This window comes from Dasypus novemcinctus, chromosome 23, assembly GCF_030445035.2.
Source record: "Dasypus novemcinctus isolate mDasNov1 chromosome 23, mDasNov1.1.hap2, whole genome shotgun sequence".
NCBI lineage: Eukaryota > Metazoa > Chordata > Mammalia > Cingulata > Dasypodidae > Dasypus > Dasypus novemcinctus.
This window is the reverse complement of record NC_080695.1, coordinates 40,965,331-40,990,321: the sequence shown is the minus strand read 5'-3', so window position 1 is coordinate 40,990,321 and position 24,991 is coordinate 40,965,331. Positions and strand designations below refer to the sequence as shown.

The 24,991-nt window shown below is 42.3% G+C and overlaps 1 protein-coding gene across 3 annotated transcripts in view; it reads right to left on the bottom strand.

Annotated features, from left to right (window-relative positions):
- DNAH3 (dynein axonemal heavy chain 3) overlaps positions 1 to 24,991 on the bottom strand; it is a 192,099-nt gene that overhangs the window by 105,770 nt on the left and 61,338 nt on the right. For all 3 annotated transcript variants that reach the window (XM_058286298.2, XM_071211287.1, XM_058286299.2), the window contains 12 exons: positions 22,999 to 23,115; positions 21,869 to 22,048; positions 19,891 to 20,027; positions 17,924 to 18,125; positions 15,968 to 16,060; positions 14,809 to 14,919; positions 9,080 to 9,194; positions 6,587 to 6,785; positions 4,696 to 4,804; positions 4,356 to 4,469; positions 3,320 to 3,496; positions 1,209 to 1,300 (listed from right to left, as the gene is read on the bottom strand). In XM_058286298.2, coding sequence (XP_058142281.1) covers positions 1,209 to 1,300; positions 3,320 to 3,496; positions 4,356 to 4,469; positions 4,696 to 4,804; positions 6,587 to 6,785; positions 9,080 to 9,194; positions 14,809 to 14,919; positions 15,968 to 16,060; positions 17,924 to 18,125; positions 19,891 to 20,027; positions 21,869 to 22,048; positions 22,999 to 23,115 — 1,646 coding nt within the window. The remainder of the gene's footprint in view (positions 1 to 1,208; positions 1,301 to 3,319; positions 3,497 to 4,355; positions 4,470 to 4,695; positions 4,805 to 6,586; positions 6,786 to 9,079; positions 9,195 to 14,808; positions 14,920 to 15,967; positions 16,061 to 17,923; positions 18,126 to 19,890; positions 20,028 to 21,868; positions 22,049 to 22,998; positions 23,116 to 24,991) is intronic.

Genomic DNA, 24,991 nt, shown 5'->3' with positions numbered 1-24,991 from the left:
CGGCATGGGAATCTGTGTTTCTTCTTGTTGCGTCATCTTGTTGTGTCAGCTCTCTGTGTGTGTGGCGCCATTTTTGGGCAGGCTGCACTTTCCTTTGCACTGGGCGGCTCTCCTTACGGGGCGCACTCCTTGTGCGAGGGGTTCCCCTAAGCGGGGACACCCCTGCGTTGGCACAGCACTCCTTGCGCATATCAGCACTGTGTGTGGGCCTGGGGTTTGAACTGCAGACCTTCCATGTGGTAGACGGATGCCCTAACCACTGGGCCAAGTCCACTTCCCGGGGATCCTCTTAACAAAACTGATTTATTTTAAAAGTTGAGTCTGTCTCTGTTGTTCACCAGCACCCAACACAGGGCTTGGCACAAGGCAGGTGCTTGATAAAGGTTTGTCAACTGAATAAAGATATGCATTGAATGGGCAAACCAAAGTAATCCAAATCTACTCTAAAAAATAAATTAAATCTCACCTAACTGACACTAAATCTGAGGCAGCCTCTTGGGCTAGAAGGGGGACACATTCTATTGAAGCTTTCCATAGCCGCTTGGACATGTTATGGATATTTGGGCTACAAAGGCACTGAAGACCTTGCAGAGACATCTGTTGCAACAAAAATTCAATTGATAGTGGCCAGGACAAATGTAAAATTTGGACTAGGTCGATAAAAGCCCCTTTACAATGAATATTCATAAACTCCTGAAGTGTGTGTTGTGTGTCAATACTCACGTGCACTTGAAGACGCTAATAAGTGTGTGCATGTGTATGTCTTTGAGAAATGGATCACATTTGAATAAGAGATAACTTGGTTGACTGGAGTCGATAAATGTTGTGTTGATAATGATGCTAATTGCAAATTATACTCCATTTCTCTCTTCAAGTTTGGAATAAGTCATATGTTTCAAAGTCTTGCCTAGGCCATTTAGCAATGTATATGTGTGGGGGGTGTGCCTGCGTTGAGTGGGGAGTTGGTAGGAAATGGGTGATGTATGTAAAGAAAAAGGAGGCCCTTTTTGGGGGGAATTTGGTCCATTTGCCAGCCAGGAGTGAGGTCAGGACCAAGGCCAGGACTGCCCCAGAACAGACAATGAGTAGAAGCAAGTTTCTCTCTTTTCTTTCAATGAACAACCTTCCTCAGATCTACCAGGCAGGAAGCTACCCTTTTAAGGGCCTTTCAGAACTCACTGGAAAGGTGAAGACCCAATGTCACATACCTTCTAGAGTCCAGAAATCCCATAGAGTAGAGGGAGATTTCTCCAATCAGGGCATAATCTGGCACCATCATGGCCACTGTCCGGAATAAGGCCTGGCAAAGAAACAACCAGTCAATCAGAACCTAAACACACATGGTGAACTTGAATATCTGAAGTGAATACTGGGGACAGGTACATCTACAAAGACGAGGAGAAGTAGCATAACCATTCAGGCCACTCACCTTTATTGGACAGATCTCCTGCTCAACTAACTTCCCCACTGACCCTGCCCAGGTATGTACTGTTACACTGATTCCTCAGTGGCTGTGTGGAGGGTCCTAGGTGCTGAGGTTCCAACAATACCTCATTTTCCTATACCAAATGAAGACGTGTCATGGCATCATTCAACCACTGGAGTTTATAGGGTTCAATATGGACAGCAGAAGTCATTTAGGAATGCAGGACTAACATGCAGCAGAAGAGCCCTGCAGTCATACTGATCTTCATTTGAGTCCTTGTTGCACCATCTACTCGCTGTGGCAAGTTATATAAGCCCTGTAGATCACAGTTCTTTCATTTCAAAATGAGTTAACAACTGTACCTTATTCACTGAGTTATTGTGAGAACAATGTAATAATGTAAGTGAGGTGCTTAGAAAAGTGTGTGGTACATAGTAAGTGCTCAATAAACATCAGTTACTGTTATTATCTTATGTTTAAGAGAAGTATTCCCAGATAATTGACATGACCTGTCAAAGTCATGTAGTTAGTCATGTAGTTAGTTAGAGGCAGGACTGTAACTCAGGCCTGACATCAGCCCCTGGGTGCTTTCTTCTAAGTCACACCGTCTCGTAAAAATTACTTGTACAGATTTAACATGGTTGTTGGCTGGGAGTGGTGCAGGCTGGTGGAGTCACAATGAATGGGTGGTGAAAAAAAAAAGGGAGAGAGAAAGAATGTGGATCTGCATTTTGCTTCTGCATTCACTGGCTTATGTTGACCAAGAGGGGAGGTGCCACTTTTATGGGTATCCCTGATTCTTTTCCACTCCCAGAGAGGAGGACAAGCAGTCTGTCTGGGTAAGATTCCTGAGCAATGATTGGAATGGATTTCTAGCATGTCAATAGGTGTAGGTGTGGCTGGGTATTTCTTGTCTCTTCCATGCAATGGGCTGGAGCAATGAATTAGAATAAAACCACTAAGGGAGCAGGCCTGCAAGTATCTTTCTGGTCAGTCTTTTCACCTAGCTGAAATGGTAGGAGCTCTTCCCACAAGGAGACCTAACCATCTTGTACCCTTTGGGTGATTTCCCATCCATGAGAGTAGCATGCTAAGGTCATCTCGGTCTGTTCCTTTGAAGATGACCTGGTTGGCTCCCTCTTCTCCTTCAGAGGAACTTTCCTTTTCAGCTAGCAGCAGGGCCAATGTCAGCAATGGGTATGCTTAAGCCATATACCTATTACCATGCATTAAAGAAAAATGTGCTCTCTTGCTCTCTTTTTTGCTGGTTGGAAAGCTTGCCTTAAAATTACTTAGTCTTAACCTACTTAGTGAAAGGAAAGCTCCATGTGGTCCAGCCTGGGTTTACCAGGGGTCTCTGTACTGACCTTTGACACATTCTTGTAAATAGATCTATTTTGTTTGGTCTATTTTGTTTGCTTTGTATTGAACTTGGATCTAAAACTCAAATACCTTTAAAAATTCAAATTTCTGGATTCTCTTGAAAAACGAGAAGATTCAGCAATTCCTTCTCCTCGGCAACAGTAGGCCAGAGCTCAGTAGTGGTTGCTGCCTTTCAAAGGGGCGTTCACCAGAGTTCCTACCTCACCTAGCCTGAGTCTCACTTATATTACCTGTGTGACCCCTGGAGGACGTTGAAATAGCGACCCTTGTTATAGTCTCACTGTTTCCTATTTACCACTGGTTATTACTGTTTTGGGGAAATAACTATGAGGCCAAGTACCATCTGAGGCCAAGTACCATCACAATACCATCAGCACTCCATTATTTCTTCTGACAGCTGAAAAACACCTCCTGGTCCAATCGATGGGCTCCTCTATGAGATCCCCAGTTACCTTCACAAGTTCCTGTACCATGAAGTATGCCCAACATTTATACACTCCGGATGTTTACCTTGAGGTTATCTGGTAGCTCAGCCCTGCCAGCATACCCAGGGTTCATGGTGATGAAGACAGCACAGGTTGGGTTCAGAGAGAGCTCAGTCCCTTCAAAGATGAATGTCTTAAGCTTCCGGATAATGGCTTGTTGAATGCTGAGGATTTGCTGAGCTACCACAGACAGGACTTCCACCTAGGATGAGAATGTTTGGCTGATAGGAACTTCTGCTTCTGGCAGCCACCCAACTCTGCCAGAGTCCCCTTCACTCAGCAAAGAAAGAACCCAGTCTCTGAGAACCAGAACTTCACATTCAAAATGAAGAGCATGATTTGGAATTTTGGTAGAGAAAAGGGAAATTGCTGTGTGTACACGTATGTGTGTGTGTATGTCAGTGGTTTCTATATTATTTTATCTGTCTTTGTTCTAGTACCTAGCATAGTGTTTAACACAGGGAAGGAATTCAAACAGTGTTTACTGATTCATATTGCATGTTTAATTTCCTGATCTTCATTTCCCACCCACCTAGGACTGGCCATTCCCACTTTTGTGCTGCCTCCTTTTTAAAAAAAACTTTTTATTGTAGTAACATACATACAACTCAAAATTTCTCATTTTAACCACTTTTAAGGATACAATATTGTGCTACCATCTCCAATATCCAATACTCCAACTTTTTCTGTGCTGCCTCTTTTGTGCCACTACCATAGATTTCAATAATATTGTATTTGTTTCATTTAATTTGTATTTCCTTCTACAAGATTTTAACAGTCTAAAGGGAAAGACCAATTCTTTTTCATCTTTGTATCATGGAGGTATGCAGTGTATGTAACAGACAGTAGCTGTTCAATACATTTTGAATGAGTAAATGAATGAATAGGATGGGGGTGGGGGTGATGTGTATAAAATATTCTTTTTTGTCTCCTCGAGGTTGTTTTCATTTAATTCATTGAAACCTACTGTGTGCAAGGGCCTGTCATTAAGGAACTGAGTGCCCAGGAAAAGGCTCCAGTATATCTAAACCCTCTGTTTTGTAGCCTAGTAGAAGAGTTACCTCAATCCTGTTGAACTCATCAAAGCAGGCCCATGCTCCAGCCTGAGCCAGGCCCTTGAAGAACTTGCCCATGGCTTTGTAATCCAAACCGTCTGAGCAGTTGAAGACCACACACTAGAGAGAAGAAGGAAGCAGGCACCATTCCAGATGGAGTCCATCACATCTCAACCACCCTGACCCATCGGGCAGATGGTGAGCCCAGCTCCTTTCTTCCTGTTATACTGGAGGAGCCAGGGCTCCACTTTTCTTGTCATGTTAAACCATCTAGAACATCATGCTAACTTCCCTGGACAAGGGTCCTGAGAGGGGCAGGAAGAGAGGGTGCACCCTATTTCCCTACCTGCTTGGCCAAAGCTTTGGCCAAATCTTTGGTGGTCTCCGTCTTGCCTGTCCCAGCTGGACCCTCCGGAGCACCCCCAAGGTTTAGCTTCAATGCCCCCATCAGTGTCCTAAGAGGAAGAAAACAAGTATTCTGACTGCTAAGACACCAGAAATTGAACAGAGAAATTGGCTTTTGTTTGTTTTGTTTTGGCTCATACAAATAGTTAAAAATTTCCCTTTGATTACATAAGTGATACATCATTATTGTAAAAAATTCTGTTTCACTCAGTGTCATAACCTCAGGGCCTGGCATGTGTGTGGCGCCTATTATCATTTATTTGTTGAATGAATGATTGAGTGAACAAATGAATACACACACATGCAAATAAATCAAATATGAGAAAAATCCTCATAAACTCCTCATTCCAAAGATACATAATGCTAATGGAATGGTATTTCTACCACTACATTATGACTCGAATTTGGGAACTATATTTGATTCAGTTCCATATCCCCAGTGACCTAATACAGTGCCTGGGACTTTGTAGGTAGAACACAAATATTAGCAAATAAATGATATGGGAGCTGTAGTTCTACAGCTTCTTGTATGAGCCTCTATAATTTCAGTTTACATACTATTTTGTAATCATCTGTGTATACGGCTCTTTCTCTCCCACTATAGACTGAGAGTTCCTTGAAGATATGCATAGTTGCAGAGGAAAGTTCAAGAAAAAGTGATTGAATAATGAGTGGAATAAATGAATGTATGAAGAACAAAAAACAGAAAAAAGAAAACAAATGACTGATTTTTGTGTGTGACTGATGATTTTGAAAGGAGAAGATATCCAAGTATTATGATTATAATTTACAAAAATTCCTAGTATCATTATTCACCATATCCAAAAGATGGAAGCAACCCAATTGTCCATCAACACAGGAAAGGTTAAAGAAAATGTGGTCTATAAGGACAATGGAAAATAATTATTCAGCCATGAAAAGGAATGAAGTTCTGAAGCATTATGTTGAATGAAATAAGCCAGACACAAAAGGATGAATATTGTATGATCCCACTTACATGAAATAACTAAAATATGCAAATTTCAGAGACAGTATATCGGGGGCTGGGGTAGGAATGGGGAATGGGGAATGGGGAATTAATGCTTAATGTGTACATAGTTTCTGTTTGAGGTGAATGTAAAGTTTTGGTAATGGGTGATAGTGATGGAGGCACAACAGCAAATCTAATTAACACAGCTGAATTGTGTATTTGAATGTGGCTAAAATGGGAAATGTTATGCTATAAATATCCACAATAAAAAATTTTTTTAAAGTGCTAAGGAAAAAGAAAATTCCACTGTAAGGAAATATGAAAAAGCAAAGAAAATCTAAACCTCATGAAATTGGCAAATTCATGAAAGCCAGCTTTCCAACATTATGAATTCTACGGAAAGCTGCAAAGCACTGGTTGATTCTAACTCTTCATCACAGTCCCTCTAAGCCCAGGCTGGCTGGCAGAGCTTAGAGACAAGGGCCTGGGCCCTCTGCCTGGCTTCTTGTCTTTCTCTTGGCCAAGGAACCTCTAGGCGCCGTCTTGATTCCTGCCATTAGAGAGCTTTCTAGGGAAGGACCAGGTCATTTTCAAGGACACACACCAACAGTGCCCTTGTGGATTCAAGCGTAGTAATTTGCACTAGGATTCCTATTGGGTTCTCGTCGAGGGTCTGAAGGCCTTTTTCCATCCTCATCTGTGAGGCCATGGTGACTAAGATCAAATTCTTAAAACCTGAGAATCTGAACTGTACAGGGCAAAGGTAAAGAATCCAAGGTGCCCCTAACCTCCCTTTCTACATTCTTTTCCCTCTGGACTTCCTCTCTATTTGCCTCTCAGTTCTGGGGGACCCCCTTTTTACCTGTAGCAGCGGTCAGTGAGGGGCGTAATCACCAGCCGGGGGGAGTTGCCCAGGTACTCATAGCCATACAAGGCTTCTGTGGTTATCATCTGCACCTTCACATCCTGGCTCTCCCAGTAGTAGCGCAGCTGGGAGATCCACTGGAAATCATTCAGATCAGAGATCTTGTCCTCAGATAACTTCTCCACCACGTCGCGAGCTGATGGAACACAGGCACAGAAAGACATACCCGCAGAGCCACTAGAATCCTCTCATTTCCACAGACTTAGAGTCTACAGGGATCCCCAAGTACACCCCTTACTCTCCAAACAATTTTAGGCTCAACTCTCCTCCTTGTCCACACCCAATGTGCAGGCAGCAATCTCTTCTAGAAGCTGGTATTTGTTTCCTTTCAATGAGCCAGGCAGAGAAATTGCTGCATTTTGTTTTTCCTCTTCATAGGAGGTACGGGGGATTGAACTCAGGACCTTGTATATGCAAAGCAGGTGCTCAATCACTGAGCTATACCTGCTCAATTGCTGCTGCATTTTATGCTCTCCGGACAGGTATTAAAAGTGCACACTCTCTGGGTTCAAACTGTCTGGGTTCAAATTCTCGTTCCACCATTAACTAGCTATGTGGCTTTGGGTAAGTTCCTCAACCTCTCTGTCCCTCAGTTGCATAATCTGTAAAATGAGGATAACAGAGTATCAACCTTAACAGGGTTTTTATAAGGATTAAATGAATATGTGTAAGTGTGTGTGTGTGTGCATGCATGTATATATGAGTGCCTGGCACATAAAAATGTATAAATATCCTACTGTTCTACTATGGTCCCCAGACTTAGGAACTAACCCAGAGGATTTTGCAATATACAGTAACCCCAAGTACCATCATCTCCTCAAAGTGGTTTTGGCCTGTTTGAGGCCTCTAAGATATCTAGGAGAATGCAATGAAGTTGGCCTGTCTAGTTCCCAAGGGAAGAGGTCCCAGGATTTCATGGTTAGAGGTATTCTTTGCATCTTGGGGCCTGAGCTGGAAGAAACTAGTCTAAGTTTTTACCTTTTTCTCATAGAATTGTAAGCCCAATGAAATTTTCACACAGTGACAAGACCCCTGAAGTTGGAGAGTGGACGTAGGTTTATGAGAATCATTGTTCATTTGGTTTTTGTAGATCCCTCACAAGGTAAGAGCTACTGAGAGCTCAACACTAGTACAACAGGCTTATGAGGATCATTGATTATTTTGTTTTAGATCACAAAGTAAGAGCTACTGAGATCTCAGAGCTATTACAATAGGCTCCAAATCTGGATCTCAGAAACATAACTTGACAAAGGGACCTTTCTGGGAGTCTCTGTGAGACCAGGCTTCCTTATTACAGCAAATGCCAAAACCCTGCGGAGGACAGTCCTTGAAGATTACATCAATGGCCCTTCCTTCCTTCCTTCCCAAGGAATTTAACTGCCCCTCTGGGTTGGTTAGTGAACCCACAGAGAGGTGGCAGGATTAGGGGTCTGCACAAGAGACCCAAGAGGAAGGCGAGCAAAGGAACTGATTTGGAGATGCCTTTGCTATGCAGTGTGTGTGCTTGTGCATGTGCGTGCTCACACGTGTGCGTGTACACACAAGCTGCCACTGCAGACGCCTAACCACTCTGGGGTGGCCTGTGTACTAACCACACCTGCACTCATTATTCCTCACAGCTGTGTATGTAGCCAGATGACGCTCACATTCTCCCTCTCTCTCCAATTTTATGCTAATCTCTCCGAAGAAAATGAGATTGTAACGAGCATCATCCTTGAGGGAATAAGAGGCTGCTAAATGCCAGTAGGAAGTTGGGTGTTTGAGCAAGAGAGACACTGTTCCCAGGCAACCAGCCTGGTCCAGCCCTGGTCTCCTTGGTGATGATGGAGGGAGGCTGTGGGGGTGGTTTGTTTTACATAAAGACCCCAGTTCTTCCTCTTCTTTTTTTCTCAGGAAGAGCCGGAAGGCATCATCTCTCACCCACTCCCTCCCTGCATCACTGCCCATTTCCAGTCCCTGGGTTTGGAATCAGACAGGCGTAGGTTCAAGTCGCAAAACATCCTCTGCTACTTACTAGCTGTGTGCCCTCAGCCAGTTATTTACCTAAGCCTCGGGTTCTTCATCTGTGAAATAAATCTAAAGATGAGGTACTGTATGTCAAGCACTTAGCACAAAGCTTGGCACCGGGTGAGTATTCAACAATATTAGCTAATGTTAGCCCAAGGAACTCACCCCAAGTGAGTGCATCTCAGAAATAGCTTTAGTCATTCCTGTCTTAGTGAGAATTCTACTTGCAGAGTTCTTGGAAACAAGGTCAGGGATGAGAGGTAAGATCATAAGATGGGGATACACAGAACCTCTTCGGGGTTGGCTTCTCTCCTCATTCCACCCCGGAGAATGGAGGGAGGCCAGCCTGTCTGCAGTTCCTTGACAGCAGCATAAATGCTGTAAGAGTTGGTCAGTCAGGCCATAGGGAGACTCTCTGCTTACCATGGACATCGATAACCGTAAGGGCCCCGAGGGTGAGCCGGGCCCCACTGCTCAGCTTCCCCCGTACCAGCTGGACAATCTCTGCAATCTGATCATTGCTCTTCTGGAGAAAATCCTGGCATGGACATAGGGGGGACAACTGGTTAAATTCGATTCTCCTCTGGTAATCACTATTCCAGGGAATGGCACCATCAGCCACCCAGTGACTCATGCCAGGGTCCTGGATTTCATCCCTCAAGCCTCCCTAGCCCTCATTTCCCATCATTAACTTCTAGATATTCCTTAATACCTTACTACCTCCCTATTTGCTAATTTTCCCCCATTCTCACTGTCACCACCCCAGTCCACCACGCTGTATCATTTGGGATATTCCAGCAGCTTGTTACACTCATCTTCCTGCAACCAATTTTGCCCCCACTGATCTATTCCTCACATTTTAAAGCATAAATCATTTCATGTTATTCTTCAGTGGGAAGGAGGGCTTCTGCTAGGATGCAGAAAACTGGGAAGGATGTTGCTTTCATGTTAACAACTATAAACTACAAAATTTTAACTTTTATGGAACCCATCAAGGCAACCAAGTAGCCTAAAACTTAAGGAAATACAGGTATTTCAAGAAACAATGGGATGCAAGCACTGGCTTACTTGATTTTAAGAATTACTATAAAGTGACAATAATTAATTCAGTGTGGTATTGGGAAAAAAACACAGAGATCAATGAAACAGAATGCAAATAATGCTGGGATGATTAGATATCCATAAGCAAAAAATGAACCCAATTTATACTTTACATTACATATAAAATTACAAGATCATAGACCTAAATGTAAAACTTAAAACTGTAGTCTACAATAAAACATAGGAGAAAGAAAAAACAAAAACAAATAAAGAAAAACAAACAGGAGAAAATCTTTTTGACTTTGAATGAGGAAAAAAAAAATAGATTAGTTGGATTTCATCAAAATCTTAAAATGTCTGCTTTTTGAAGACTATGCTAAGAAAATTAAAAGACCAGCCATAGACTGGGAAAATATATTTGTAAAATACATGTCTGTTAAATATTTTACACCCAGAACATACATAAAGAAATCTGAAAACTCAGTAAGAAACCAAACAACCCAATAAATAGTGGGAAAATATTTAAATGAATACTTTCTCAAAAAGCATAAGCACCTGAAAAGACATTTAACCTGATTAGTTATTAGGGAAATGCAAATTAAAACCACAACAGTATACCACTATACACCTATTAAAATAGAAAAAAAAAAAACCAATAATACTAAGTGCTGACAAGTTTGTGGAGCATCTGGGGTTCTCATTCCTTACTGATAGGAACTGAAATGGCACAGCCACTTTGGAAACCAGTTTGGCAGTTTCTCATCAAGGCAAACACACACTTACCATGTGACTCAGCAATCCCACTTCCAGGTATTTACCCAAAAGAAATGAAAATTTAGGTTCACACAACAACTTTTATGTGAATATTTATAGCAGCTTTACTCATGATCATCCACAATGGGAAACAACCCAAATGTCCTTTGACTGGTAAACGGATAAACATAAAATGGAGTACTACTCAGCAATGAAAACAAACTACTGATCCCCACAACATGGATAAGTCTCACGTGTATTATGGTAAAGGAAAAGAAGCCAGATTTGAAAGGTTACATACTGTATGCTTTCATTTGTATGATATTGTGGAAAAGGCAAGATTCAGGGGCAGAAACAGATTGGCAGTTACCAAAGGCTGGGAGTGGGGGAAGGAGTTGATTAAAAAGGGTAGGAGGGGGAAACGGACTTTGGCCCAGTGGTTGGGGCGTCCGTCTACCACATGGGAGGCCCGAGGTTCAGGCCCCAGGCCTCCTTGACCCGTGTGGAGCTGGCCCATGCGCAGTGCTGATGCGCGCAAGGAGTGCCCTGCCACACAGGGGTGTCCCTCGCGTAGGGGAGCCCCACGCGCAAGGAGTGCACCCATGGGGAGAGCCGCCCAGTGCGAAGGAGAGTGCAGCCTGCCCAGGAATGGCGCCGCCCACACTTCCCGTGCCACTGAGGACAACAGAAGCGGACCAAGAAACAAGACGCAGCAAAAAGACACAGAAAACAGACAACAGGGGGAGGGGAGGGGAATTAAAGAAATAAAAATAAATCTTAAAAAAATTAAAAAAAAATAAATAAATAAAAAGGGTAGGAGGGAATTTTCTGGGGGTGTGTGGAACTGTTCTTCATCTTGATTGTTGCCTTAATTATCAAAACTTTTTTCACTGCCTCAGAGTCCATCTCACTTGGCTAAGCCACTTGCCTCAACACTGACCTTTGGCCGAGTTAATAAGCAACTTCCCAATCCTGGGACATAAACTCCCCCAGAACCCACACCTGTGGCCACCACCCAGACCCCCCCTCACCTCACCCAAAAGCCACAGTTAACCATCCCCATAGCCTTCAGACCACGCCCCACCTTTACCCTTTTGTACACATTTGCTTTAAACGAACCAATTCTTGACTCCCACAGGAATCTACGAAACTCTATCTTTGGGCTACAATAAAGACATAAGCCCGCAGGTCTCTCTCCTCTGCTTAAGAGTTCCCCTCCTGCTGGGTGAGCACCGCCCCCCACAATCCTCCTCCAGCCAATTGTACTTCCGGTTGATGCCCCGCCTCCCCATGGCACCCCTCTCTCCCTTGGACCTGCAAGTAACAAACTATCTTTTTTCTCATACACGAAGGCCTCAGTTTCCCATCGTGTGGCGCCTGACCTCTACCCTGACTGAAATTTAAAATACAATTTAACTAATTCAAAACAATTGTGATGGTGGTTACATGAATGTATGTGTTTGTGAAAACTCATAAATGTATATGGAAAAGCAGTGGATTTTACTGTAAACAAATTATAAGTAAACCAGAATTAACAACAACAATAAGGATTGAGAAATTGTCTCAGATTACAGGAGGCAGAAGAGAAATGAAAAGTAAATGCAGGGAAGCAGACTTGGCCCAATGGGTAGGGCATCTGCCTACCACATGGGAGGTCTGCGGCTCAAACCCCGGGCCTCCTTGACCCGTGTGGAGCTGGCCCATGCACAGTGCTGATGCGTGCAAGGAGTGCCGTGCCACGCAGGGGTGTCCCCCACATAGGGGAGCCCCAGGCAGAAGGAGTGCACCCTGTAAGGAGAGCCGCCCAGCGCTGAAGAAAGTGCAACCTGCCCAGGAATGGCACCACACACACGGAGGGCTGACAGAAGAAGATGATGCAACAAAAAACCCAGATTCCTGGTTCCACGGATAAGGATAGAAGAATCACAGAACACACAGCGAATTGGGGGGGGGGTTGGTGGTGGAGAGAAATAAATAAAAAATAAATCTTTTAAAAAAAGTAAATTCAATGTGTATTCCTGTATTGGATCTTGGATGAGGGAAAAAACGACAGGTCTATAGATACTGTAAAGCATTCTCCTTGCTTTACAGGTAGGAAAACTAAGGCACAGAGATGCAGTCACAACTTAGAAATTTTAGTTTTGAAGTTTCAAATGATGTAAACGAGAACAGTCTGCCGAGTATAAAGTGGACTACATCTATTAGAAATTGTCAACATGCAATGTGCACACATTTGAATCATGGTCAAATATCGATGTCCTAATTTTTTTTCTTTAAACATTTTATTTTGAAGTAATTTTAAACTTACAGGAGCATTACAAAAATATTACAAAATATTTTTTGTAATATTTTAAAATATACAAATAAAAGAAGTTGTTGATGTGGGAGGAGTGGGGGGTGTGGGAAGTGGGGTGTTTGGGATTTTTTAATGTCACATTTTGTGTGATTTATATATATATATTTTAAAGACAATAAAAATATTTAATAATAATAATAAAAATCGTGGAGTTAATAATTAGAATATAGGTCACCAGAAAATAGAAGGAGGGTAGAGAATGGAAAGCTGAAGGTTAATCTGTGCAGAACTGGTAAAAAGGTTGTTTACAAATCTTTGGAAATGAATAGAAATGGTGAAAACATATCATGGTGTTGACAACTAGCAGAGCTATTATACGGGTATGACAGTGGTTGAAAGGGAAAGTCTAAGGTAGTGCATATTACTAGAAGGAAAGCTAAAAACTAACATGGGACTGTGTAAGATAGTAAAAACTCAGGTAAACACAAATATGGGTGATAACGCATATATAAGGTTGTTTCTATAAAACATAAATATAAATACTAGAGAGAAGGAAAAAGAATAGCAGCTATATACAGTAGGGGAAGCATAGAGAGATTGAGAGGTGAGTTTTGTTTGTTTTTTTGTTTATTATTATTGAAATAATGAAAGTGCTCTAAGAATGACTGAAGTGATCACACTGAACACCATTTATTGTACACTTTGGATGGATTTATGCCTTATTAATATGTATCAATAAAATTGATTTGTTAAAAAATAAGCATGGCATTATATTCTTTTAAAAAGTGAATTTAATGGTATGTAAATTAATATTGTCAATTAAAAAACAAAATAATTCTCTAAAAAAATAATATAAACCCAATACAGAAAACCAAAATACCCCCAAACCCACCCAGAGATAAAGATCCACCAATTTTAGCATTTTACCACACTTGCTCTATCATTCTATCATCTATCAATCCATCTGTTTTATCTATTGATCTATATCTATCATCATCATCTATTTATCTTGTCCTAATTTTAATGTATAAAATAAAAATATATTCTGGTCCATAGCCAATAAGAGGGAGAATAACAGGAGGTCTGATGAGATCATCGTGGGAAATAATAGCACAGTAGAAAGGGTGGAAATGGAGTTACCATTCATTCATTCAATAAATATTTATTGAGCACCTACAATGTGCTGGACACTGTATTAACCCCTGGAGGTATAATATGAGCAAAGGAGACATGGTATCTGCCCTATGAGATTTGCAGCCTAGCATCTAAGTACTAAGCAATTTACTGGCATCTCATTTAGCTCTCCTACAATACTAAGATGTGGTGCTGTAATTACTTGCATTTTATAGACAAGGTGACTGAAACTCAGCTTAAGTACTTGACCATGGTCACACAGCTAATAAAATGAATGTGTCAGGATTCGAACCCAGGTCTACCAAAGTCTTGCACTCTGAAGCACTGGCATTGATGACAGGAGTTGACTGGAAATACAAGTGTGTGGATTCATGCTCAGGATGGGTCTGAGGATGAAGCACTTGCACACTCTTGGAAGGGCTGGAGGGTGTTTGTGTCGGAACGGGGTAGTGAGAAGGGGGTCGTGGTGGAAGTGGAGAAGAAGAAAACAGGACCAGGTGGTCTCTGGGTCCAGGATGAAGTACAGGGTTGGATGGGGGGGGGGGGGGGAAGGGGCCCTTTCCATTGGTGGAAATCCTGCCAGCTTGAACCGTGGAGGCAAGGGGGTTAACTGGCAAAGTCAATCACTTATCAAAGACTTAGAATGCTGCAACTCATGATTTCTGGTTAGCAAGGCTTGTGACTGCTCTTCCACTATAGAGTTCCAGTACAGCCCCAATCCCAGATTCTCCACCCCACTGTCCCCATGATTTCTGGTTAGCAAGGCTTGTGACTGCTCTTCCACTATAGAGTTCCAGGACAGCCCCAATCCCAGATTCTCCACCCCACTGTCCCCATGAGAAACCGTTTTATTTAGAAAACATGGATCCTCTAATTATACATCATTCAAATGAAGTTCCTCTACAAGCTTCATGACAGGCTCACTTACCAGTAGAGTCTTTTCTTCCAGGGCTTGGGATACCTCTTGGGTCCAAAAGATGGAAGAGACACAGATTACCACCTGGCCAGGCCACTGCAAGACCCAGTGATTACGCGGGACCTGGGAGAGCACGGTGGGGCATGTCGCAGGATCAGTTCATCTTGGCCATGTGTGATTTAAAGTGAAGGCATAAAAACAGCCCCCACCAGGAAAACAAAATCTTCTCCCACCCTCAGAGGCTACAGGGCTTACTGATTTATGCCTCCTTCTCTGAATTTTATGAAGAAGACGAAAAGCACCTGGTCGTTATCAAGTCTTTGCATTTTCCCCCTGCTCATTTACATATTGCCTATGACTGCTTTTGCTGGCCAAAGGCCAAGTTAAATAGCGGTGATAAGGGTGTGTGGCTTGCAGAGCTGAGAGTATTGGCTAGCTAGCCCTTTACAGAAAAAGTGTGCTGACCCCTGTTACAGATGGATTCCATGAAGTAATTTCATACATGTAGCTGTCTTTCTTTAATTGAATTTTTGATTTAGAATCTATCATCAGAAAAAGAATTCACCTTTCATTTACAATGCAAACACTATCGAAGGAGGGACAGTGCAATCGCAATCATTTAGTGGTAAGGCGTAAATTGAATATTCTTCTCAGAAAGAAAAGGTACATAAAGTAGAGGAGGTGGCCCTAAAGTTGACACATTAACCTTGCTAGGGTCAGACAAAAGGGCTATTGAGATAGGTTCTTTTCTCTTAGGTTTCAGGTAGTAGATGTTTCTCTTGAAAGCTTTGGGAACTTAAAGAGTTATGCCATTCAGAGCCGTGTAATGCCAGTGAAAAACCTAGAGGTGGGAATGCTTAAATGGAAGAGGCTCTAAAGAAACCTGAGCCATCAATTCCTGTCCACAGAAAGGGCTGGTCCGTGGCAATCAGAGAGGGTCCTGGCTAATAGCCTTCTGTCCCTATCAGCTTCTTCTAACCACAAATGTTTCACCAGAAATAAGTTTATTTCCCCAGGATGTACAGGGAAAGGAAAGAGAGACACAGAGGGGTCAGATGCCTCCCAGCAGAAGAGGGGTGGGTTTAGGCAAAGGGCCAATGAAATGGATCTGTTCAGCGTTCTCCCCAAAGTTCCCATTACTGTAGCACTGTGTGCCCCGTTTCTTGTTTACCTTGGCATATGCTTCAATCCCAAGTCTAATAACTTCCCGCATGCTGGCGAGCATCACCTGCTCCACCTGCTGGAGCCACTTTTCCACCATGCCCTGTGGGGCAAGACAGACAGTGACAGTTAGCCAAGGCAAGGAGGGAAGGACAATAGGGGTGGGGAAGTAGAACCCAGCTCTTGAGGGGGACAGGGCTGAAAGGAGGTCAAAGATTCAGCACCCCTTCAGGCTAATCTTCTTTCACTATTTATTTGCTTTACAACTATTTACTGTATTCTAGTATGCATACACCTTGTGGCGGCAATAGATCTTTAACATGCATTTCTTTCATGTCATTTTTCTGAAAGACAATTTCTTGGGAGGCAAACAAAACCACTTAAATTTCCATTAATAAAACCAATCACTCATTTCTAAAGAACTGTTCTAATTCATGCATTATTCCAGTGGTCCCCAGCTTTGCTGTGCTTTGAAAGCATCCAGAGATTAAACAAACAAACAAACGTGGCTCTTGGGCTCCACAATGAGACACTGGGATTTATTTGGTAGGGGATACCAACTGGACATCGGGAGTTTTTTAAAGTTCCGTGGGTCACTCAAATGTAAAGCAAATAATTCAGTTTTAGAATTTCAGCTAACTGTAGCCCAAACCACAGTTGTCAGCTCACTGGTTTGGTGCCATGACCCTAGATGCGGGTGGCAAAAATGGTCAATGAAGTGAGGCAAAGGGGACTTGCCTATTTCCACTCAAGGGTACTATGTAGTTCAGGAGGGTTGGAAGTAGGTTATGTTTTATTCATTATATAAGGACACATGAGAACATGAGCTTAATGGCATTATCTCTCTCATTCAGTCCATGCTTTTTTAAAAAATTATTCTTGTCCTTTAAAAACAGGTGCCCCAGGAAGCTTTTGACTGGGCTCTGTTCATGAAAATATAAACAGCATAAGTTGTTTGGACCTGATTCCTGCTACTGCCTCCACATCAAATTTGGCTGAAATACCTTCCACAAATTTAGCATGTCACTGGCATTATACACTGATGGAATTGGACTCAGAGGGGATCTCTTTTCACAAGACTTGCATGCTACTTTATTGGAATTGTAGTCGGTGCTGGGTTTAAGATATATGTAGGGGATTTGAATCTCTGGACTGATAATATGACACCCAGGCCCAGAGCCTCAACAGACTTCAGCTCCTACACTTTGATTTATTGGACTTACTCCACTCAGCTAACATGGAGTTGAAGAAGGTCAACCACCACAACATGGAGCCTAGAGTGTCTACAACTGGAAGCGGGAGGAGTGCATCCAGTACCCATATGGAATCTAAGCCCTCACTTGACATAGATGTGCAATGGACACAACCAATCCAATGTCCACAGAGAAAATGTGGAATGGGTGTGGGAACGGTAGCCATGGTGGCTGCTGGGTGTGGGGAACGGGAGGAAGAGATGAGATGTGGAGGCATTTTCGGGACGTGGAGTTGTCCTGGATAGTGCTTCACGGACAATTACGGGACATTATAGATCCCCCCAGGGCCCACTGGATGGAACATGAGAGAGTCTGGGCTATGATGTGGACCATTGACTATGGGGTGCAGTGATGCTCAGAGATGAACTTATCAGGTGCAATGGATGTGTCATGATGATGGGAGAGAGTGTTGCTGTGGGGGGAGTGGGGGGCGGGGGCGGTGGGGTTGAATGGGACCTCATATTTTTCATAATGTAATTAAAATAAATAAATAAATAAACAAATAAAAAAAAATAAACCCATTGTAGAGATGGGTAAACTGAGGCTCAGAAAGATTGAGTAATGTCCCAAAGGCACCCAGTTTTTGAGTTGTGGAGCTGGGATTCACATCCAGGGAATCTGGAACCAGTCCCAGGGCTTAACTAATATGCTCTCTGTCCACCTCTGTTTTGCACTCTTAAGGAGAAGGATCAAAAGTGGGTGGGGGAAGTTACTTTGGCTTTAAGTGGGTAGATTTTCTGTTTGAACGGAACAGTTTCTTTTTCCGAGCTGATCATCCCCACAATTTCTAGGTCTTCTGTAAACTCCAGCTTGGCAATTCCTTCAAAGCACTTCTTCAAGTGTGGCTGGACTCGGAGGGGATCTTTTGTCTCTGACAAGATCTCCAGCAGCTCATCATTTGATAGAAAGAAGAACCTATTTCAAAGCAAAGGAAGATGGCAATTGGGATCTCTTCTGTGAACTTCTATTATCAACAAGGTGATCCGCCCTCTGCCTCCATTATGTGTGAAAACAAATAAGGCTCAAATGGTCTTAATAGTTGGGTGTTGGAAAATGCTACCTGCTAACAGAGGATATGTGTAACATGTTAGAGCTAAAAGTGAGAAGTATAAATGCACTGCACTGAAATTTCTGTCTTTGCAAAAAACCTGTGTGTGTGGGGAGGTGGTTGAGGGTGGGGTATGGGTATGGGTATGAGAACCTCTTATATTTTTTTAATGTAACATTTTTTGTGATCTATGTATATTAAAAAAATACAATAAAAAACAAAACAAAGAAAGAGTAATAATATATATCTATAATTTTAAATTAAATGTACCATTTAGTTCTCTATTTTCAAGATAAAATTAATTTAAAACATGATTATCAATAACATTTCCAAAATGTTTGCTGAGTGTTTGATTTTATTTAAAAATTTGCATAAAGAAATACTGAGATATTCTTATCTGCGTGTGTGTGTGCATGTGTGTATGTGTTTAACTTATGGAGAAAATGTGGCCCAGGAAGGTTAAATGACTGGGTATTTTATCCAGACTTCCTGGGCTTGAATTCCAACTTTGCCATTTACCAGTTCTATGTTTTTGGGCAAGTTATTATTTCTTCACTTATAAAATAAGGGCAATAAGTAATGGTATCAACGTCAGAGGGTTTTAGTGAGGATTAAATAAATTCATATATGTAAAGTACTTAGAGAAGTGTCCTGGCATATGTTAAGTGCTATATTAATGTTGATTATTATTAATATTATTATTAGGAATAACAGTAGTGGGAATAGGCCTAGTAGCCCAAACCTCAGGAGTTTGCTGAGTTTAATCTCTTCCTAAGTTTTTTGCTTCCAAACCACTGCGGAAAGATCTGGATAAGGATAGACTAAATAGATACCAAGGACATTTCTGAGTCCCAAATAAATCATATATAGAGAGAACAGGGAGCTCACTTTGTCCCCAGTTAAGAAAACACTAAAATTATATATTTTAAAGGCAAATCGGAATCATACCCACATTCTAATCAGAGCCAAATGACATGGAGTGGCCATTCATGGTGAATTAAAAATGAATGGATTATTGGAAATAGGGACTCTCCTTTTTGGAACTAACCCTCTAAATCTACATTGACTTTTACACAACAAAACATTGGCTCTTATGGAAAGAGTCAAACATTTATAAATATAACTACCAGAAAGTAGAAAATGGGATGGCAAAAAAAATTAGCTGAAATTTCATACACACAGGCTAGGTGCTAAATGCTTTCCATGCATTATCTCAACTTTGATCTGCACTACAAATATATGAGGTAGTTCTATCCCTATTTTATGGTGAAGAACCTGAGGCTTGGATAGATTTGCTTTAGTTCTCATGATTAACAGGTGAAAGAGCTTGGACAGAGGACTGCCTAACTTCAAAGGCCAGGCTCACAGTCATGACTACCAGACCCCCTTAGTTGGGGGAAGTGTTTATGGTGGTTAGTCAAAGAGTGGATATATGGTCCCCACTGGTGTCCGTTCAACCTCTCTTTAAACAATGATGTGAATATACGCCTCACTCCTGACAGCCATCTCTTGGGGATGGAAAACTAGGAGGGACTCTGAAGACAGATCAGAAGCCAACCCTGAGTAGGAAAAATGTGATTCTAGCTATATGTGGGTCAAAAGGGCAACTTCAAACAAAAGAACACTGAATACCTAGGGAAAAATAGCCTCTTCTTCTCCAAGTAATCATTCAAGCCCCTTTGGATGTCCTCCAGCAGAAGGTTGGCTTCTTGAAGCTTCTCAGACATCCTTGGCTGGTCTGCTGCCATTAGAACCCTGGCATCTTTCACCTGGGTTCCATTAAGAAGAGTGAGCATCATCATGGGCTTCACTTCTGACATGACCATCATCCCAAGTTCTGGAACTGGTCATTGAGTGTGTGACTAGCCAATCAACTAATGACCGCCCCCCCCACCCCATTCAGCTAACCACTTCCTCAATCTAAGGCAAGCGAATTCCTGGCAGTCCAGCTCATGTAACATGACCTTGTTCTTCTTGCTGTGGTTGACTGGGTGGGGGTTGGGCAACTGGATCAAAGTGAGTTGATAATAGTTTAACTTTCAGGAGTTTGGAATTTAGACTATAGCATTCTATGCTAGTCTGGGTTGGCCCCAAGGACTTTGGAGCTGTGTGAGGGCCACTTTCCACCATGTGACTAGCAGGGCAAGCCAGTCTACTGAGAGATTTTGACACAGGTATGGGAAAAGGAGTTGAGATGAGAGCCCTGATCACTTCCCAGTTTCTAGATCCATCCTTTATAAGGCAGGCTGCATTTCTGCCCTTGGGTTCCATGAGACACCCATTTTGTTTGCATTATCTAAGTAGGTTCCTTGCAACCAATGTTAACTAATACTGAAATGGGAGAAGCAGGGCAAAATGAGAATTGATTCCATGGCTGGACTGCTATAAACTCATATTTATCTCACTCTTGCAATCAATGAATTCCTTTGAGACTTAGATGTGGTGAAGACATGTTCTTAATCTGCATTCCTGTGGGTGTGAACTTATTTGTAAAGAGGACCTTTGAAAGATGTTAATTATTATTTAAGGTGATGCCAACTGAATCAGGGTGGCTCTTACTCCACATTGCTATAAGCCTTGTAAGGGAAGGCTACACAGGAAGAAACCAGAAGTAAGTGGAAACTGAAAGAGCAGATACAAGGAGAGAGACCTAGATGTGTGATGGGAGGCAGAAGTGCAAGAGCCACGGAACCCAAGGATTGGGGCAAGCCAGCACCAAAATGCTATGGACTTTGGGGAGAAAGCATGGCCCTGCTGATGCCTAGATTTTGGACTTTCAACCTTCCAGAATGTGAGCCAATAAATTCCTGTTGTCAAGTCAACCCAGTGTGTGGTATTTGTCAGAAGAGTCCAACAAATTAAGACAAAATCTTTATAAGTGTGCCCCAACCTTGAGTATGCTTTAATTAAAAAAGAAAAAAGATATTAGTCTCTTAACAGATGCCACTGTCTGCCTTGGACACTTGGTGAACTTCTTGTCCTTCAAGATTCATCTCCAATGTTACTATCTTGGGAAGCCTTCCTTGACCCTCCCAGACAATGAAATTACACTTCTTTATTCTAAAAACAGTATATATTTATATTATAGCTCTTATCATCTAAGCTTGTCTGTCCTTCCCCTCTCAAGACAGTGATTCCTATGAAGGCAGAAATCACTTTCAACCATCATCAAGTATTTTCTTACTCCTATGATGATGTCTGAGCCATCACAGGTACTGCAAAAACATTTGTTGAGTGACTGAGTGACTAAATGTGGATAATTATTTGAATTCCAAAAGGATTCTCAATCTCTTAAAACTTTATTGCATTATCCTGTAACAACTCAAGTCTTCTACCTCATTAAAAATGATAGCTAAATAACGCAAACTGCTAACAGTCTCCAGGGAGCTGGGATTTCAAAAGACTTCTACTTTCTAAATTACATATTTCTATGTATGAATTTTTCATAATAGTGATAACTTTGAAATGAGAAAAAAAGACATAAAAATATCAAATTTGCAAAATTCCCATTGACATACAAGTTTCAGGGGACACGACTATGATGCACACCAAGGAACATCTGTATGGTATCCCACATGCTAGTGAGATTTGACAGAAAGCAAAAACTTACCGCTTGGGACATGATTGATTTCCAGTAACCATCAACAAGGGCAAATTTCCTGCCCTCTTCTGGCATCTGCGCAATGATGTCCTCTGAACTGAAGATAGGTTCCAGGTACAGCCAGGTGGCTTGGCATTTCAACCAGGCATCCAAAGTTTCCTGCATGCGAACTAGCTTTTCTTCCCACTTCTGCAAAATTAGCATTTCGTAACTGAATCATTAGCCTGCCGCTTTACATCAGAGGCCCACAGATCAAACAAGTGGATGGATGGATGGATGGATTCATTCATTCATTCATTTAACAAATACTTATTGAGTGCCCTCTACATTCAAGTCACTGTTCCACACTCTGTGGATACAGCAATGGAGGAAACAGACAAGAGAACTTGCCCTCATGGAGCTCACAATCTAGCAGAATAGTAATAATAACAATGATAATAATAGACAAGATTTAATGCTTACTATGTGCCAAGTGCTGTTCTGGTATGTAAGACTGATAAATCTTCAAAACAGCCTTCTGAGGTAGAGATCATTAGAAACCTCACTTCATGGATGCAGAAACTGAGACACAACAGTTCTAATAACTTGTCCAAGATCACACAGCTAATTGGTGTCAGAGTCAGAATCTGAACCCAGCCAGTCTGACCCCAGAGTCTGTGCCTTTAGTCTATGCTACTTCTCACAAGCAATGATCAAAGACAACCAAAATCCTTACTCTCAATTCATTTACATTCTAGATTACTGTAATTCACAGGATATTCATATAATTTCCAAATGTATTTTTTGTTTATTTATAATGGTTTTATTCTTTTTTAATACTATATATATGTACATTTTTTTTTTATTAGAGAGGCTGTAAGCTTACAAAACAATCAGGCATAACTTGCAGAATTCCCATTCCAAATGTATTTTTATCTGATGTATTCAAACATCTCGGCTTCTCTTTGGCAGACTGTTCCAAAGGCTAAGAATGCCATACCCTTGCTTGGATGATTACTGCTTTTAGTTTTGTGTTAAGTTTTTTCCCAGTCAGAAGAGAGTGAGTCTTCTTGTAAATGGAACATGAAAACTTTCTCCCGCCTCTGAGAAACCCAGAACTGATGGGACATCACAAAACATGCAACCCTATTTTCTCTTACCCGGCATTCTGCTTCTATTGGTTTGATGAACGGAGAGCCACACATGGTCTGGGTCTTTATCACGTGGTCGTCCAGCAGGAGTTGAATGTCATCGACTGCACACAAGATGCTTGTATCCTGCCAAGGTGCCCCCACCCCGTTGAAATCATGAGCCCTCTACATTCCATGCAGACCCCCAAGCCCTCATGGTTCAGTTCTCCACTCCAGTAGGTCAGGAAATCTACATCTTGCAGGGGATGGAATTTCTATTTTCTTCCTTGAAACATTTTTAAGAGACATTTATTTTCTACCTGCTTTGGAGAAATCAAATGCAGTCTAAACCCAGACATACAAATTGTATCCATTGGGGAGGACAGTTCTGCCGCCTTCCCTGCGCTTCTGCTCCTCTGCCCTCTCGCTTTCCTGGTTCTGCCACAGGAAGGATCAGCGGCTACTCTGACTGTGGTTCCCAAACTGCATGCTGAGGTGCTCAGGGCACTGCAGCAGAGGCACAGGAAATCATTGTAGGCATTTTAAAGTTTCTATTATTTTTTTTTCAGCTTATGTGTGTGTTTATATATACATTTCAAGCAGCTGCTATATTGTAGGTCATAAATAATTAAGGGATTTGGATCTAATTACTTAATAAACAAAACAAATTTCTATTGGCCCAGGGGACTGGGATCCTTGGCCCTATACATTTGCAGGCCATATTTTGCTAATAGTTAGGGTTATGTGCCTTAAAGATCGAAGGCAGTTTTCCTCACAGGTTCATGTGGCCAGCAAGCTCCTCAGGGCCTGGCACTCTCTGTTTTCACTTCCTTCATCTGGGTAAATTGGGTCTAGAATATATCCTCTCCTCTCTCATTGGCAGCTCTGTGCTAGGAGGCTTGTCCATCTAGTAATAAAGTGGTAGCTTCATTCCCATTTTGCTATTGGCCCTTGTCTAGAGCCACCTCAGGCAGAAACTCTGAGGATTAGCCAGGTGCACCTGAGATTTCCCAGGTTCTCTTAACTCCTCATTTCAGCCCAACAGCCTCTCTCTGAGCGGGTGTAGCACCAAGCTTAAGGCAGATGATGCGTCTTGGTGCTGATACCCACAGTAACCTGCACTTTCTGGGAGAGGCCCAGTAACTAACCCGTGTGTCCCCAGTTCTTATCCCTCCCATGGGTGCATCCCAGTTCTTATCCATCTGAAATCAGAGCATCATGACTACTGAAACTGGAGGGGGCAAGAAGTCAAAAAAGGTTAATATGCAGCTGGAAGGATGGGGTAGCGGAAGTCTTTAGGATTTTGGTTCTCAACCCAGGCTGTACATTAGAAAAACCAGAGGAACCTGAAATATACGCACGCCCAGGTATTCTGGGGGTGGACGGGCCAGGAAGAAGGAACTGGGATGTGTTAAGCTTCCCGGGTGATTGCATTGTGCGGCCAGGTTTGAGAAGCAGAGCTTTAAGGGCTGATGGTCTGCAGTAGGTGACTTTCTACCTGTTGCCTCTGTGATTGACAGCTCATCTCAAGCAGCAAACACATCCTCATGCCCCATTCTAAAAGCAAGTCAGACCTACAGACAGCTGAGCAAACACTGTATGAACTCCTGAGTTCTCTACAAATGCCAGTGAAAAGCACTAAGTTTACAACCTTGCTATTCAAAGTGTGGTCCATGTGCCTTCAGCATCACCTGAATTTGTTAGAACTGTGGAACTCAGGCCCCATCCCAGACCTGCTGAATCAGAACTTACCCTTTAGTGAGATCTCCAGGAGATTCCTGCGCGTATTAACATTTGAAAAGACCTCATCTAGGCCCTTGTCCATCCCAGCTATGCTTCTGAGGGATGTGGGGAGCTTTGGGAAGGAGCACATACCCCTGGGGCCACCCAGGGATCTGCTAATTCAGGAGGCTACTCAGCTCCTTTCTACTGAGAAACTGCTGGATCAAAAGACCTTTCAGGTTTGAAAATGCATCCCTCTGGTGGCGACTGGGAGAAGGGGTAACTGGAATCAGAAGAGAGT